This window comes from Myotis nattereri (assembly GCF_964212035.1).
Source record: "Myotis nattereri genome assembly, chromosome: 17".
Lineage (NCBI taxonomy): Eukaryota > Metazoa > Chordata > Mammalia > Chiroptera > Vespertilionidae > Myotis > Myotis nattereri.
The window spans coordinates 2,096,311-2,114,519 of NC_138092.1; the positions used below are offsets into that span (position 1 = coordinate 2,096,311).

Sequence of the window (18,209 nt, forward strand, 5' to 3'; positions counted from 1 at the left end):
TGGGGGAAGCTGGGAGGGAGTGTGGACGGAGGTGGGGGAAGCTGGGAGGGAGCGTGGACGGAGGTGGGGGAAGCTGGGAGGGGGCGTGGACGGAGGTGGACAAGCTGGGAGGGAGCGTGGACGGAGGTGGGGGAAGCTGGGAGGGAGCGTGGACGGAGGTGGGGGAAGCTGGGAGGGAGCGTGGACGGAGGTGGGGGAAGCTGGGAGGGGGCGTGGACGGAGGTGGGGGAAGCTGGGAGGGGGCGTGGACGGAGGTGGGGGAAGCTGGGAGGGAGCGTGGACGGAGGTGGGGGAAGCTGGGAGGGAGCGTGGACGGAGGTGGGGGAAGCTGGGAGGGGGCGTGGACGGAGGTGGGGGAAGCTGGGAGGGGGCGTGGACGGAGGTGGGGGAAGCTGGGAGGGAGCGTGGATGAAGGTGGAGGAAGCTGGGAGGGAGCGTGGACGGAGGTGGGGGAAGCTGGGAGGGAGCGTGGACGGAGGTGGGGGAAGCTGGGAGGAAAGGTGTACGGAGGTGGGGGAAGCTGGGAGGGAGTGTGGACGGAGGTGGGGGAAGCTGGGAGGAAAGGTGTACGGAGGTGGGGGAAGCTGGGAGGGAGCGTGGACGGAGGTGGGGGAAGCTGGGAGGAAAGGTGTACGGAGGTGGGGGAAGCTGGGAGGGAGTGTGGACGGAGGTGGGGGAAGCTGGGAGGGGGCGTGGACGGAGGTGGGGGAAGCTGGGAGGAAAGGTGTACGGAGGTGGGGGAAGCTGGGAGGGAGCGTGGACGGAGGTGGGGGAAGCTGGGAGGGGGCGTGGACGGAGGTGGGGGAAGCTGGGAGGAAAGGTGTACGGAGGTGGGGGAAGCTGGGAGGGAGCGTGGACGGAGGTGGGGGAAGCTGGGAGGGGGCGTGGACGGAGGTGGGGGAAGCTGGGAGGAAAGGTGTACGGAGGTGGGGGAAGCTGGGAGGGAGCGTGGACGGAGGTGGGGGAAGCTGGGAGGGAGCGTGGACGGAGGTGGGGGAAGCTGGGAGGGAGTGTGGACGGAGGTGGGGGAAGCTGGGAGGGAGCGTGGATGGAGGTGGGGGAAGCTGGGAGGGAGCGTGGACGGAGGTGGGGGAAGCTGGGAGGGAGTGTGGACGGAGGTGGGGGAAGCTGGGAGGGAGTGTGGACGGAGGTGGGGGAAGCTGGGAGGGAGTGTGGACGGAGGTGGGGGAAGCTGGGAGGGAGTGTGGACGGAGGTGGGGGAAGCTGGGAGGGAGCGTGGACGGAGGTGGGGGAAGCTGGGAGGGAGTGTGGACGGAGGTGGGGGAAGCTGGGAGGGAGTGTGGACGGAGGTGGGGGAAGCTGGGAGGGAGCGTGGACGGAGGTGGGGGAAGCTGGGAGGGAGTGTGGACGGAGGTGGAAGTTGGCCCATGGAGCGGGACGGTGAGCAGGTAACTGAGAAAGCGTATCTAAACTGAGTTGTCAATCAAAGGTGAAGGAGAGGAAGAGAAGCGAAGACACGGGATGAGGAAGGAGTTGCAGGAGCTGGAGACACCCCTTGGGAGAGGCTGGGGGAGCCCCAAGACGAGGCTGCCCTGGCTGTCCGGCCTGCTCTGTGGTCGGCATGGGAGAACCCACTCACCGTGGCTGAAGTTTAAAATCTGGGTGCGGGTGCCCTTGCCCATCAGAGGAAATGTACTGCACAACTATGGCAAATGAAGGGAGAATCCAAGAGCTTAAAGCTCCCCATGGAGGGGACACAGCACGGCCAGGAGGCCAGCTAAACACATTTTCCTGAATGTGCTGATGTTTGTGGTTGGTTGTCAGCTTTTTAAGTTTTGTAACGTGTCGTCATTGCTTTTTTCATTCTCAGTTAAGTATTCACTTTGGTTCCTGGAGCAATCAAACAAAACGGAAAGATAAAATGGGCGGGAAGAGCTCGGGGTGCCTCTGGCCTCTGGGAAGCCTTTGTCCCCTCAGTGTCATGCCACGTGGCCCCCAGCTTCTCCACACCGAGCTCTCCCCTGTGGCTTCTTGGATGGGCACCCACCCAGTACCCGGCTTCCTTCCGTGGAGCCCCTGTGACTCATGGGAGACTCGCCACATGGAATCTTGGGAGTGCAGGCTGCCCCTCCGCTGCCCCTGCACTGCCAACGCCCCCTTTCTCCTCTCCCTCTCTCCTCTCCCTCCTTCACATTGGGCCACGCCTACATGTAACCAGGTGACAAAGGTGAGGCCGGAGAGGTGGGCACAAGCCAGTCCATGCAGGGCTCTGAGGTGCAGAGAGGCAGGACTGGAACGTGAACACAGGGATTCTGATCGAGAAGCTTCGTCAGGATGTTCGTTCCCTGTCCCTGGAGCTACCAGTGCCCGGGACAGTGCCAGGTATACAGAAGGTGCTCAGCATGTATTTGGTGACCGAGTCAGGTCACACAGAGCTCAGTTCTGAATCCAGGTCTCAGGCCTCGGCTCTTCCCAGGCCGCTGGGCTCTCAGGCAGCCCCGCAGAGACAGAAGCCACCAGCTCCCTCTGCCCATCCCCGACCGGCAGAGCAGCCTGCATCACACACAGCTCAGCAGGCATGCACCCGGGGCCCCGGCGGGGCCTGTGATCTGGACACAGTCACGCCAGGCTTTCATGTCTCAGCCAGATTCCTGCCCGGAGCATCACCTGTCACCCCAGCAACACATCCTCGGTACCTCTCCCCCCCCAGCCTCCTCCCCCGGTGGGCAGCAGCCAGCGGCCAGACTTTCTGAATCAGACAGAGCTCACACTCTGCCCAGGCTGCCCCAGCCATGTGCCAAATCTCATTTTCTCCTGCTAAATTGCTTTCTGCTCAGTGTCTTTCCTCCCCCACCTCTGGGTCCCTGAGTAGGGAATGCTGGTTACTATGGTGACGGGCGGGCTTGTGGAAGGAACTCGGCTTAGTAAATTAATTGCTGGACTTTGGAGACTAACGGCAGGGCTCTGCCTCCCAGGGACAGGGTGCGGCCTACATCATGCCAGCTGGGCAGCCAGGCTCCGGAAGGAGTTCTGGGCCTGGCGAGGGAGAGGGAGAGTAATGGTGCCCGTTGCAGTTTGTAGGGGCTGCCACCTGAGATGGGCTGGACCGCATGGGGGGCTGCCAAAGGTCTCGCACTGACTGTGCATCTAGTCTGTGCCAGGATCTGTCCTGCTTGCTTTGCAAAACTACTTTTTGTAACCCTCACTGCACCCCCTGATGGCGAAGAGACCACCCTCCTTTTAGGGAGAGGCGATGCTCGCTGACCCACTAAGGGGCCTCAGGTCCCACACCAGGCCCGCCGCACTCAGAGGCATTTACGGTGATCGCTCCATTTACTCCTGGGTCGAAGGCCGTTCTCTTCTATGTAATTTTTCCCAGAATATAGAAGCACAGGGAACATTTCCAAACTCAGCCTATGAAGTCAGCATTACCCTAATCCGCAAACCAAAGGCCATTCCAAGAAAAAGGAAATGACCGACCAAAATCTCCCATGAACATAGATGCAAAAATCCTCAAAAAAATATTAGCAAATCAAGTATGCTAATATATAAGAAGAATTTACACACCACGACTAAGAGATTGTAGCCAGAGCAACTAGGCAGGAAAAAGAAGTAAAGGCATTCAACTTGGAAAGGAAAAGGTAAAATTATCTCTATTTGCAGATGACATAGTCCCATATGTAGAAAACTCTAAAGAATCCACAAAAAGCTATGATAAGTAATAACCAAAATCAGCAAAGTTTCAGGATATAAAGTCAACACTCAAAAATCTGTTGCAAATTCTGTACACTAGCAGCCAATAATCATAAAAAGAAAAATTATGAAAATAACTCCATTTATAACAGCATAAAAATATTCAGGAATAAATTTAACCAAGGAGACACAAGACTTATACACTGAAAACTGTAACTCGTTGTTGAAGGAAATTAATGAAGACCTAAATAAATGAAATGATATGTCATGTTATTGCTTAACTAGAGACCCAGTGCACAAATTTGGGTGGGGTCCGGCCAGCCTGCCCTGATTGAGGTGGGGGGTAATAGGGGGCGGGGCCAACCAGGGGGAGGGGCCGCAGGTGATTGGCTGGCCGGCTCCGCCTCCTGGTCTAACTCCTGGTTGAACTCCCAGTTGAGGGGAGATTAACCCGGAGTACCTTCCTCTGGCCCAAGTCTTACCTGTCCTCCAGGTGTGAGTGAGTGCCCTCGAGGGTGGATTTGGTGTCATTCACCTGGCTGCCCTCAGCATCAGGCACGTGAGGCCACTGGTAAATACCTATTAAGCGAATAAATTAACTGTGAACTCTATAAACTCTTTTCCCTTTCCTGGATCTTGCATTAATAATGCTAAGTACTTTTTGAAAAGGCCTTCAAAATACAGAGCAGGGAAAATACACTTAGCTAATAAACCTCATGGATGAAAGAAATGCATAGAAAGTAAGAACAAGAACCGGTGTCTCTCCTATCCACGTGGCCACGTGTGAAGGCATGATGATACCCGATGCTGCCAAGTCTGGGCGAGGGGGGCCCATACGCATGCCTGCCAGGAGGCAGCGGAAATCAGGGCAACTCTCTTTAAAGTACTATGACAATTCATATCGGGGTCCTTTCAAAACTCAAATGACATCCTAAGTATTTTCCACTAACCTTCCCTAAGAAAAGAACTCAATATAGGCAAAGGCAGGTGCAAAGATGTCCTCTTGTAACATATTGAACTAACAAAATAGCCTATTCAATGTCCAAATGTAGAAAATATCACAGCAATGGTGCTGGGGCCTCAGGTATAGCCTGAGGTGGTCAATGGTGATGGGCCTGGTGGTCCTGGCCCAGGTTTGCCAATGGGTGGGGGGTGGAGGGGACAGATGGAAGCGGCGAAGGGAGGTCACACTGCTGGCCGTGAGAGGGTCGGGTCTGATGAGGGAAGACATGCCAGGGGCCGGGTCTGGGGGAATTCCTCCCACCTGGGCCCAGAGGTTGCATGTGCGGTGTCTCAGCTCCAGGGCCGCCTCTAAAAGTATCTTTTTTCACGCAGGAAACACTGCAGTAGAACCAAAGGAGGCCTCTTCCTGGCTGAGAAACGCCTGTGCCCACGCCCAGGAGAGCCATGGCCAGCCTGCGAGGGGATGCCCGCTGCCTGCTCTGGATGCTGCTGCTATGGAGTGCGGGCCGCGGCTGCTGGGCCCAGAGAGCAGGTGGGGCGCAGGGGCCTGTGCAGGCCTAAGTCAGTGTGCGCGCCCCTGGGTGTGGGAGGGTGCGGGGCAGGGTGTGCCCTCGAGGGGGCTGGTGACTGTGTGGGGGGGGCTAACTAATGTGCGTAACAGTCACTTATCCAGCAAGGGCGTGTGCTTGCGTGTGTGTGAGTGTGAGTGTGTGTGTTGAGAAAAGAATGAGCTGTCTGAACCCGTTTTGAGTGAATCATAGAATGGGTCCTGAGCTTGTCCCTCTCAAGTGCCTGTCAGGGCAGGGGCAGCAGGCAGGTGTTGTGTGTCGTCGTGTCCTGCGAAGGTGCTGCCGCCATTCCAGGGGAAATGGACACACTGGGCCCGGCCAGGAGGGGTGCCCCGCGAGTCTGCAGTAGATGAAGGAAGCGGGAAAATTTACTGGAGAAGAGGAACCTGGGGCAGGCGGGGGTGGGTGTGGGGGGGAAGCTGGCCTGACGATGGCTCTGCTCACCTGTCACCTGTCCAGGGCCTCTGGGAGGAAGGCACCTTGGGTGCAGAGGCCTGCAGGACCAGCCGGAGCACTGGGCACCAGATCCCTGCACATAAAGCCCCGCCCCCTCAAAGCCCCGCCCCACGTAAAGCCCCGCCCCACACAAAGCTCCATGCTCACATAAAGCCCCGCCCTGCATCAAGCCACGCCCCATGTAAAGCTCCGCCCCCACAAAGCCCCACTTCACATAGAGCACTGTGCCTACGTACAGCCACACGCACCCCACGTAAAGCGTCGTGCCCACGTACAGCCACACCCACCTCACGTAAAGCACCGTGCCTACGTACAGCCACACCCACCCCACGTAAAGCACCGTGCCTACGTACAGCCACACCCACCCCACGTAAAGCACCGTGCCCACGTACAGCCACACCCACCCCACGTAAAGCACCGTGCCCACGTACAGCCACACCTACCCCACGTAAAGCGTCGTGCCTACGTACAGCCACACCCACCCCACATAAAGCACCGTGCCCACGTACAGCCACACCCACCCCGCTGGTGCCCAGTTTGCAGATGAGAACCCAGGTGACAGAGGCAAAGACTGCAGGTGAGACTGGGGGACTCGGTGCTGAGTCAGAGGCACAGCTCTTTTCTCTGAAGCTGCAAGAAGATAGAATGAAAAACAAGACCCCCCCCCCCCCCAAACCTGAAGGCTTGCATCAGTCTCTTGTATTTTACTTTTCCTGAGCCTCTCAAAGCCCCGTTCGCAGGAAAGGCAGTGATGCCCGTGGACTCCTGGGTTTCAGGTGAATCTGGATGTGTGTCCACCGAGACATCCCGGTGGACAGTTCACACACAGGTTACCCAGTTCACAAGTGGGGAGGCTGAGGACAGCCGGGCTTTTCCAAGGCCCCATTTCACAGGTAGAAAATGCGCTGGAGGGAAAAGGTCGTGACCTGAGAGGGGTCACATGGCCTTCACCTGCCCCGGGAACAGAGGCCAGAAGCCAGGCACCAGCCCCAGGGTCAGGGCCCTGGCTCAGCCATCACACTTAACGCTCACATGCCTACCACTCAATCATGGCCGCCAGGAGAAAATGTGCGGAGAGCTCCCACGGGCTCCTTGGCGAGGCCTTTTGAACAAGTAAACTTTCTGCAGCATTAAAACAAATTCGCTCAAGGATTATGAAAGGTTCGGAGTGGGCCGGGGTCGCCATGACATGAGGCCATAATGTATCAGAGGAAGCTTTTATTTCAGGCACCTGGGTGCAGCGGGGACTGGAGGGGGCGGCCGGCTTTTATAAACCTCTGCTGGCTGCAAGCCGCTCCGCTGACCTGACCGTCCCGTCGGTCCTTGGCTCCTCCCATGCCGGGTGTCTTCTGGTTGTCCCAGCTATGCGGTCCTCAAGGCTGCAGGCTCTCTGCTAGATACCTGCTAAGCACAATACGTTTTCTCTGCCCCGTGTTATTCTCTCTCCGCGTCCTCAGAGGTGTGGTCAGCTGCTGCTCCTGGCAGGCCCACGCCTCAGGTTCTGGGAGAGTCAAACCAGGCATCTTTAAAAAACACACACAACAGTTTTATTGGTTTCAGAGGAAGGGAGAGAGAGAGAGAACGAGCAATGAGAGTGAATAATTGATGGGCTGCCTCCTGCATGCCCCCACTGGGAATCGAGCCTGACAGGGACTCAAACCTCTGCCTCCTGATTCATAGGTTGTTGCTCAACCCCTGAGCCAGGCTGGCTGGGCGAGACTGGGCTTCTTGATTGCTCCCAAGTATGTCTGTGCCGCACTTTGGGGTTCAGAAAACGCTTCCCCTCATGTCATCTCATTGTGAAACGGGGATGAGCAGAGTGTCTGCTCTTGTTGCTGTGAAGACCAGAAATAATGCTGTTTGCTGCTTAACCAAAAGCATTGGACAGTGAATAGGAAATTTGTGTTTGTATGGTTATCATAGAATGTAAGCACATTTTTACAAAGCATTACAGAATCCCACGTTTGTATTTACAATATGTGAGTGCAGTGTGTTTCCTATGCTTTCTAATGGTGAGGGGCAGGGAACTCTTTAAATATCTAAGAAGGGAGCATCAGCTAAATAAATTATGCTCATCCTTGCAGTAGATGCTCTGTCACCATGGAAACCGGTATTATCCGCTGAAAACGGGTTCCCAGCACCTTGCTGGATGCAGGGGAAACAGCTTGCCCGTCAGCGTGTCTGGCCCAGCCCCATCCCATCAATAACGCTATGGAAGTAAATGGGAAATGGTCAGGTCAATGCAAGGTGGTTAACAGTGTCCCCGAAGATGGGAATGTGAGCATTTCAAACATTTTTTGATTGCCTTTCCGGCCTGTTCTGAACCGGGCATGCACTCTTTTGTGGCTGGTTTAAAAAAATAACGAAGTCACTTTAACCGCGTCGTTAAGGAACTTGGCACAGTGATGTTCCATGAATGCTGATCACTTCCCTGTGAGAGTGTATGTTGTCCGCTGAGCCTCACGGCAGCCTTGGGGACACGCATGACCGTGTGACAGGAACCTGAGGGTTAGCTTGCAGGCAGCTGGACAAGGCCCCTGCCAGTGGGTTCAGAGTGGGCGGGGGTCTGAGGCAGGTGGTGTGACCCAGTGGCCACACCTCCAGGCCCCCACGGGCGGGCTCTTTCCACAGCCCATTGACCGCACCCCACCCTTCCTGTGGCCCCTGTAGGTTGCAAAAGCGTCCAGTACGACCTGGTCTTCCTGCTGGACACCTCCTCCAGCGTGGGCCAGGGGGACTTCCAGAAGGTGCAGCAGTGGGTGGCCAACCTGGTGGACACCTTCGAGGTGGGCCCCGAGCACACCCGCGTGGGGGTCGTGCACTACAGCGACCAGCCCACCACGGCCTTCGAGCTGGGCCGCTTCCACTCCAGGGAGGCGGTGAAGGCGGCCGCGCGCTCCCTGGCCTTCCACGGCGGCCACACCAACACGGGCGACGCGCTGCGCTACATCACCCGCCACAGCTTCTCCCCGCGGGCCGGCGGCCGCCCCGGGGACCGCGCCTTCAAGCAGGTGGCCATCCTGCTGACCGACGGCCGCAGCCAGGACCTGGTGCTGGAGGCTGCGGCCGCGGCGCACCGGGCGGGCATCCGCATCTTCGCCGTGGGCGTCGGGGAGGCGCTGAAGGAGGAGCTGGAGGAGATCGCGTCGGAGCCCAAGTCCGCCCACGTCTTCCACGTGTCCGACTTCGACGCCATCGACAAGATCAGGGGCAAGCTGCGGCGCCGCCTGTGCGAGAGTGAGTCTGCCCGCTGTGGGCGAAGGGGTGCAGTCTGCAGGTGCTGGGTTGGGGGGAAGAGGGTGGAGGCATGCGTGCTGCTGGGGTGGAGGGCTGCGGGAGGGGGTGAGGGGCTGCGGGCTGCGGAGCTCCCCCCTACCAAAGGCCTGGGGCCAGCAGTCCGGGTACGGGCCTCCTTGAGCAGGGAGAGGCCAAGTGGCCAGGCTGAGTGAGGCCTCAGCTACATGCCTGGGGGTGACAGTGGTGGCCTGTGTCCACCACTTCCGGGCTCCATAAGGAAAGAAACCCAGTTGCGCCTGCACACCACACGTGCCTGTCACCAGGGTCATTACAGCCTCGCAGGATAGAGACGCCTCCTTGTCACAGATGAGAGCATTAGGGTGCTGGGACCCTGGGAGGCACAGCTGCAAGGCCTGCTGGGTCCTCAGCTGTGGGCCGGGGAGGGGATCAGGCCACGATGGGAAAGAGGAGTAAGGGAAGCGACAGCCTAGCCAGGATGGATCTGGGTAACCAGAGCCAGACACCGGGTCCCGGGCCCAGCCTAGAGGTCGACATGCGGAGTGGTGGCTCAGGGTCAGCGAGCACCCAGCTGTCACCCCAGAGCCCCTGATGCCGGGCCCTGGGAAGCAAGACCCCTTCCAGACCCTCCCCCTGGCCCTGTGCTGTCCTGCCGGCCGTGACCCAGCCCGGCTCTGGACCCGGCCAGAGCTGCATCTGGATGGCGAAGAACTTCTGCTCCAGGGGGTGGCTCTGGGAGTGGCAGGGACAGCCCTGAGGGGGCGGTCCCTGGAACACGGTGCCCAGGAGGGCTCGGGACAGAATCCAGGCCCTGAGCTTCTTGCTGACCTCATGTCCCAGGAACCCAAGTTCCCATCACTGACCTGCTTCTGACTCGGGGGTGATGGTTTCAGGCCCGGGGAACAGAAGACCCTCTAACTGACGGAGAAATGGAGCAGATTGTGGTCACACAGGATGCAGAGGGCAGGGCAGGTGGCCTCAGGCGATGAGCCGGCTCATCCCCCTCTCTCCATTCTGGGCTCTTCTCCCTGGGTGGGAGCTCTGGGGAGGGGGAGATGAGTGAGGTCCTGGGGAACTGGCCTTGGGGAGCCAGCTGCTAGAAGGGATGGGGGGTTGCTGGAGCCCTGTTGGGGGCTTTCTCCCCTCTGCTCTGGCTGGTTGGTGCCTCCCATTGGCTCAACCCTATCACATGCCAGCCAGCACAGGGGCCCACATGCAGCCCCCCCCCCCCCCCCCAGGGCGCAGAGCAGGGCAGATGTGATGGGAGGTGGATTTCTGGTGCCACGCCCTGGGGCCTCTCCTAGGGCCTCCCTCCCGCCTGCTCTGGCCGGTGGCTCCTGCCCCCCTGGCCTGGGCCTCCTCCAGGGAAACAGCTCAGTGTCACGGCATCGAGTCCTGCCTCCGTGGCCTGACACGGTTCCCAGGGGACTCCATCCAGCCTGGCTTCCTGCAGCGTGTGGGGCGGGCGGGCCCAGCCCCAGAACATCGGCTGTAATTAAGAGCTTTCTCCACCCGGGCTCTGGGGTGGCCACAGAACAGCTGCATATAGCTTGTCGGGCCGCCGTAGCGAGCCTGCGGGATGCCAGCCCCGCTGAGAGCCTCCGCCTACTTCTATTTCGAGGACACTGTGGTGGTCCCCTCTTCCCTCTCCCCTCTCCCCTTTCCCCTCTCCCCTCTCCCACGGGCCAGGGACACGACCCTGGGTCCGATCTTTTAGCTCCTGGACAAGGGGGCTGAGATGTTAGCGGGGATGAGCGCCAGGAAGGAGCCTCCCATCCTTCTAGGGCTTGTCTCCTGGCCCAGGGTCACCCTCCGTCTCTGCTTGATGTGGTCGCAACCAGCTCCAGCGCTGCTCCGAGGAGAGCTTGACCGCTGGACACTGTACTTCCCCCGTGGGCGGGACAGAGGCAGAGACAGACAGAGAAGGTGCCTCTTTGGGGGAGACTGATGTGTTGCTCTCCCGCAGTTCTCACTGGGAAACTGGGGGTGTCTGCACCCAACGCGGCATTAGATTAGGGCAGCCTCAACCTCAGTTCCCGTACGTGACCCAGCCCCTCCTCACAGGGGTGAGCACACGGTCTCCTTCCTGACATGCTCCTGCCCGGTCCTCCTCTCCTCCGCCCGGCCCAGGGACTCCGCAGTGAACTCGGGGACACACACACACATACTCTCTCACACACACACACTCGCTCACACACACACACACACTCACACTCACACAGCCCCCCCCCCCCCCACACAGCCCAAACACACAGACACAATACACCCCCCAAACACACATACACACTATATCAGGGGTGGGCAAACTTTTTGACTCGAGGGCCACAACGGGTTCTTAAACTGGACCGGAGGCCGGAACAAAAGCATGGATGGAGTGTTTGTGTGAACTAATATAAATTCAAAGTAAACATCATTATATAAAAGGGTACGGTCTTTTTTTTTTTTTTAGTTTTATTCATTTCAAACGGGCCAGATCCGGCCCGTGGGCCGTAGTTTGCCCACGGCTGCACTATATACACACACAGCCTAAATACATATACACATTACTTACACATATACCACACACACTAGATACACACATATACCACACACATCCACAAGCATCCATGCACATACATCACACACACACACACACATCACAGGTATACCACACACACCAAACACATATACAACACATCCACATGTGCACACATGCACATACACATATAACATATAAACACACATATATCACAAATGCATACACACATACACAACACACATATACACATACCCCCTAAAATACCCCCTCCCCCCCCACACACACATCTGGGAATATGCATGTGGCCTTGAGGTGACCCACCCAGCTGGTCCCTGGGTGGATCCGGAGCCCAGGAGGCATCGGCGGCGGCCTCGGCTGTGGGCTGGGAGCCGCCACGTGGATGCCTGTGGCTGGGCCCCGGGCGGGCCAGCCTCGGGAAGCAGTGCAGGCGAGGGCCCGCCCTTCTCCCGGGTCACCGGGAGTGCCTCCGGGAACAGCTTGCTATGCTCGAGGTCACCCTAGAATAGTCCTTGGGCTCTTAACTCTGACCATGTGTTGAGCAATTTTATTAGAAACTGTCCGAAGCTGACGAAACACTGAGAACCACCCATCATTTACTTTTAATTTGTTTACAGCACAAAGGCTTTGGCAGCCAGGCCCGAGCTGGCGGTGACCCCGGGGAGCCCTGGGTGCCCCGAGCCTGCATGGCCACGTACAAAATCAGACGGCTCTGCCTTTAGCTCTGTGGACCGGGGACTGTCCCACTCACCCCGTCTCACTCTTTAGAACGAGTGCGTCCCGCTCGACCGTGCGGGCACGTTTCCTTATTTCCTCGGTTCTCCCCACACTGACCCGCGGCCACTGTGCCGCTGGGAGTGTGTCCTGCCACGCGTCCCGGCTCACGGGCTTTGGCTGCGTGTTTCACGGTGGCCTCAGGTTTGAGTTGATAAAGGGACAGAATGGAGTGGCCACCACCAAATTGGCACTTGCAGAAAGCATGTGTCCATATGCACCGTCTATAAACCGACGTCTGTAAATACAGCTCCTTGTAATTAAGTCCACGGGGGAAGGCTGGGTGTCTGTGTCTCCCGCCCTGCGGCTGCCCTTGTCCTCACTGAACTCGTTTCACACTCGTCGGGGGCACGGGGGGCTCGGGGCTGCCCAGCAGGTCGGGGCTTTCCAAGACGTGTGGCCGGTGAGCCAGTGCCCCGGCCAGCCGGCCACTTCCCGGAAGGCCGGGGCCTCCAGCTGTCAGCGGCTGCTCAGGTGACGCGTGTGACCGTGAAGCGTGTCCGTCCTTGTCCTTTTAATTAGAGACCCTGGTTTCTCTGAGTCTGTCCCCACCTGGACACCTGTGCAAACCCACTCACACTCACACTCACACCAACACAGACACGTGTATCTGCGCAAACACCCAGGGACACACTCACACATGCCCAGGCGTGCACACCCTAGGTCAGTGATGGCGAACCTATGTCACCTCTGACACGCGAACTCATTTTTTTGGTTGATTTTTCTTTATTAAATGGCATTCAAATATATAAAATAAATATAAAAAATATAAATCTTTGTTTTACTATGGTTGCAAATATCAAAAAAATTTCTATATGTGACACGGCAGCAGAGTTAAGTTAGGGTTTTTCAAAATGCTGACACGCCGAGCTCAGAAGGTTTGCAGTCACTGCCCTAGGTGCATGCACGTGCGCACACTCCCCTCCGCCCGGCCCCTGGGCAGCCCACGTGCAGCTGCGGGAACGGCTTTAAAGCCAGCGCACCTGACGCCTGTGCGCCTGGGAGGGCCCCGCGCCCACTTTCAGGAACTCTGGCCAGCCGACTGGCTGCGCTGACAGCCGCCTGGACGGGTGCTGTGTTTGTTTGTTTCTAATAAAGGTTCTTGTTTACATCAGCCTAGCACGTGTAGGAAGGAGTGGGCGAGGGGGCTCTGTGCTCACTGCCCGGGGGCGCCCTGGGGGGCCTGGCAGCAGGAGGCGGCGCTCCCTGGCAGGGCAAGTCCTGGGTCCCTCCGTGTCTGCGCAGCGGGGATGGGGGGGGGGGGGTAAGGGGGGAGGTGTGTTTTCTCCGCAGCCCCTCCTGCCTCTGACCCCAGATCCCGCCTCGTCCTCAGGTTGGGCTGTAAGCGAGGCACTCTGGGCCAGAGCAGGGCTGTGCCAGGCGGGAGTGAGGGACACCCAGGGCCACACGAGGCCAGAACGCGAGCTGAACCCCTCCATCCGCCGCCTCCGCCCACCAAACCCCCTGCTCCTCACCTGGCGGCCCTGACCCCTGAGAGGCCTGGGTCTGAGAACAGGGGAGGCGTGGGGCTGCCCCTCTGTGTCTGAGTTACCGACCATGTTTAAGAAGTGTTCCGGGAAGATGCTCCGCTGCCCTAAGCAGGGGCCTGGGAGGCAGGTCCGTGTTTGGAATCCTCTGGCCCTTTAAGTGGCAGAGAGAGTCACGGTGCCCAGGGGAACCACACCTGGCCCAGCCCCCTGCTCCTTGCGCCGCCCACCACGGTCCTGCACCTGGAGGCCTCCCGGGCACCTGTGAGGGCACCTGCCATGAGATGCAGATCAGCTCCCTCCAGGACCCACACAGAGGCCTCCCAGCCTGGCCTCTGACTCCCCCGCAGGAGGCAGGTCAGCAGCGAGGCTGTGCCCTAGGAAGCAGGCCTGGGCCGGGGCTGCAAGGCCTGAGGTGGAGCAGGTGCAGGTGGGTGCCCCACGGGAGCCCCTGGGGAGTGGCCCTCCTTTCAGTGTGTACACCTCCCCCTCCCCTCCCCCAGGCCCCCGCCCCTTCTCAGCCACAGCCCTGCTGTCCCAGCTGCATTTGTCAGGGAAGGCGCAGGGCGCCCAGCTGTTCCTCATTGACAGCTGGCCGTGATTCCCACCAGTCCCCGCAGGAATGCAGCCAGTGGCCACTCCAGGACCCACCTCCACCAGCCCTCGGGAGGGGAGGGCAAACGAGGGGCAGGGCTGGCCGGCACCCTGGATCAGTGGAGGGTCCCTGGCCTTGCTGCTGAGGCATTAGAGGGCAGCTCCTGGCCCCTGCCTGCTGGGGGGTGGGGGGTGGGTCGGGTATCCTGTCCCTGGGGCCTGCCTTTGCCACTGGTGTTCTGATTCTAGGGACGCGACCCTGAGCCTGGATACAGATATGTCTGGTCCCAGGCCACATGCTAATGGAGAGAATGTGGCCACGGCTAGAAAAAATAAATAGCACCGTATCTTGTTTGCCCATCTCCCCTGAGAACCACAGGCTGCTGGCGGAGGCAGGGATTCCCTCCCCCCCCTCCCCAGGCCTATTGGGCTTTGCAGTCAGTCCTGTTTTTCTGAGGCTAAGGGAGGGGGGGATGGTTTGTGGCCACAGGGTGACTTAGGGACAGCGCTGCCCCCAGCAGCCCAGCCTTGTCACGGCGTTTCTTACCTTCTCTCCCGACCTGGACTGCAGTGTCCGCTCCAGAGGGCAGGGGAGTGGCTCGTCAGCCCTCCTGTGGGTGCATTTGCCATCTAATCACAATCCGTCCGCGAGGGACCCGTCCGCGTGGGAAGAAGGGAGGTTCTCCCTCCCTGCAGGTGTGCCCCGCCGTCCTCCCAGCTCGGCACCTGCCCCTTATGATGAAGTCCTTGGGGGTTGCCCCTCCCCGCGATCCTCTGGAGCTCAGGGTGCGTGGGTGACCGAGGGCAGACTGGGTGCCATGACCTTTCCCTCGGCAGCCCGGGCCTCGGTGAGAAAGGACCGGAGACAAAGGGGGACTGTTGCGAGGTTGTGGTGGCTTGAGACGAGGCTGGCTCACGTGCTCTCTCTGGACTAAGCCCTGTAGGACCCGGAGGGCGGCCATTAAGAGTGGATTGTGTTCCTGAATTGAGCAAATGCCCAGAGGGTTTAAAACACAGCCCCCTGTGCTGAGATGACCTGACCGCGGGGGCGTGAGCGGAGCGTTTGCACCAGACAGAAGGCAAAGCTCTGCGGGCGGAGTTCGGCCCCGGGAGACACAGGCCATCATCCCGTGGACTCAGACCTCCTCGCTCCCTGCTCTCCTGTCCACCTGCCCCCTCCTCTGCCACTTCCTCTTCGTCTCCCCAGGAGGAATGTTGGCGGCGGGACTGAGTTTGGAGACTCCTCTCTCCCTCATCCCCTCCCAAGACTTTAGCACTGGCCACTGTCCAGGCAAAGCCAGGAGCCCTTCCCACAGGAGGTCCCTGCAGTCTCTGGTGACACCTGCTGGTGCCTGGCCCCTGGGACACTCCCCCGGAGGGAAAGGGGGCCCAGGGCCCCGGGACATTGGAAATCACACGCCCCTCTTCCCGGCCTCCAGAGCACACCTTGCACCTGGGCACGCCATCTCTTCATAGCCCTGAGTTCCACACCCCGCCTGGGTGAGGCCCAGACTGCTCCTATGCCAGCATCCCCCCACCCTCTCCTCCCCCCTCAGCCGGGTGACAGGGGGCTTCCCTCCCCGCCCCTCCCTCCTCAGGGCTCTGCTCTGGCTGGGACGCGGCTGCACCCTGCTGCCTGCTTGCTCTTCCCCGGCTGGTTCCCCTAGTAGCTCTCCGCTCCAGTGTGGCTCAGCCCAGGGCTTTTCCCAGACCCTCGGGTCTGAGTGGGTCCTGTCCCCACACCCAGCGCCCTTCACGTGGCCACGGATTTCATCCACAGCCCTGACCCCGTGGCGACCAGCTGGCTTCTCTGTGTCTCTGTTTGTTCTCTGCCCCCTTCTTTGGCACGTTAGCGCCAGGTAAGTGGGCAGGGCCACCCCACCTGCGCGTTTGCACATTTTCTCCTCATGCTGGACACATGTGCCGGGCACTGGGCACATATGTGTTGTCTGAATAAATGAATGGACGAATGAGCATGTATTAGATGCCAGGTGTCCTGCCAACTTCCTGCCCTCTATCCCATTTAACCGTCAGGATGACCTTGGGTGGGGAAAAATCCCCACAAATGTTTACACCTATTTCTGGGTCTGGACACAGACACGGAAGGAGAAATGGACATGGTCTAGGTGAGGCCTGCAGGCCCAGACCTCCTCCTCCCCCCCCTAAGGTGACACCGCCCCCCGCTCTCCTGTTTCAGCCTCAGTTTCCACCGGGGAGCAGGCGCGTGCCGGGGCTGGGAGACAGACATGGCCCTTGTCACTGTTTCCTTTGTCTCTCAAGGCCCCAAACCAATCGGCACACGTTCCCATCACAAGCCACGTCAGGAAGGGCTCAGCTCTGTGGGAGCCTCGCCCACAGGCCTCGCCCACCAGCTCCTCCTGAGGCCTCGGACATGTGACCCGGCTCTCGGAACCCCTGCTCGCAGCTGTCAGCAGGTCCAGAGGGACATGTCTTTCTAGCAATGTCTTGTCACTGCCCAGCAGGCTGCTCGAAAACACACCAATATTCCCCCAACCTGACCACACCCTCCCTCCAGCCTAAAGCTGGGGGTCGCAGTCCATCAGCCAGGGGACATGGGGCCGCTGGGGGCGGCGGGTGCCGATGCCCTTCGACCTAGAAGGGAGCCGCAGGCCAGGAATCTCCGGGAGGTCCTAGGACAGGAGGTGGCGGTGCCACCTGACCCTGGGTGGGCTTTTCCTCTCACTCGGTCAACACCATGACCCTGGGGCACAGCCACCGGCAGCCTTTGATCTTTCGCAGCCTGACAACCTCTGTATGCACCTGTGAAGGGTGAATACCTGCCCTGCAGGGCTGGGGCAGGACTAAATGAGAACTGTGTGCGACCCGGGACAGTGGAGCTGCCCACGGCTGGCTGTGTGTTGTTGTATTTGCACGCAGGCTGCTTTCCAATGCCAGCTGTGTGGGTAGGATAACGGCCCAGTGCTCGATTGATGCCCAAGCCCCAGGGCCTGGGTTCAGTTGTTGCCTCTGCCACTCGCTAGCTGTGTGATGTTGGATGAGTTTCTTAACCTCTCTGAGCGCCAGCTTCTGCCCTCGTGCTCGGAGGTTCTTACGGCTCCAACGAGACCTCTTTCCACTCCTCTTGGGGAGGGCACTGCTGGGGGCAGGGGAAGCTTAGCTGGAGACGTTTGGAGATTGGGAGGAGCACGTGATGCGTTGAAACATCCAAGTGGCTTTCACGAGAGAGAACGGGGACCTGTTTGGGGGTTGGTGCCGGCAGCGGGCAGGCGGGTGTGTTTGCCGTCTGCCCACCCCGGGGCTCCCAGCTCCCCGTAGGTGGGCACACGCGGGCCCTACTCAGAGAGCACCCGGTTGGGTCGGCTCAGGTGAGCAAGCCCCTGTACAAGTCAGGGCCGTCCAGAGGCAAAGGGGCTCTCAGGAGGCCGCGAGCTGGCTGTCTGTCGTGCAGGCTTCAGAGACAGACAGACTTGGGGCCCCACAAGCTGGGTGACCTTGGAGAGACTGCGGGGCGGGGGGCGGCCAGCATCTGACTGTACCACTTGCTAGCCTGTGGCCTCTGGCGATCTGCTTCCTCCCTTCGCTCTGCCTTTCTGTCCGTATCTGTGAACAGGAGCACCTATCGTGCGAGGCTGCAGGGAGGGTTGGCTTAATCAGCAGCTGGTGCAAGCAGGCTGCCTGCATGTGTGTCTGCTGGCCCCAAGGCCACTCCACCCCCAGCAGGACAGACACGGTCCCCGGTGCCGGGACTGTAATGATTGTTCATATCATCCCGGGCCCGGGGCCCGCCTCAGCGTCTGGGGCTCTCCCGAGGGGGAATATGTGGATGTTTCCTGGCCGGCAGGGAGCCGCGGAGGAGCTGTGCCCTGCATCTGCCGGCGTCTGATTCACCACTTCCCTCCTCCGCCTCTTCCCTGCCCACTTGCAATGTCCTCATCTTGT

The 18,209-nt window shown here is 59.6% G+C and overlaps 1 protein-coding gene across 1 annotated transcript in view; it reads left to right on the plus strand.

Annotated features, from left to right (window-relative positions):
• Positions 1-5,061: 5,061 nt before the first annotated feature.
• COL22A1 (collagen type XXII alpha 1 chain) overlaps positions 5,062-18,209 on the plus strand; it is a gene marked incomplete at its 5' end in the record, with an annotated part of 109,237 nt that continues 96,089 nt past the window's right edge. The window contains 2 exons of the mRNA XM_081111084.1: positions 5,062-5,149; positions 8,313-8,879. Coding sequence (XP_080967210.1) covers positions 5,062-5,149; positions 8,313-8,879 — 655 coding nt within the window. The remainder of the gene's footprint in view (positions 5,150-8,312; positions 8,880-18,209) is intronic.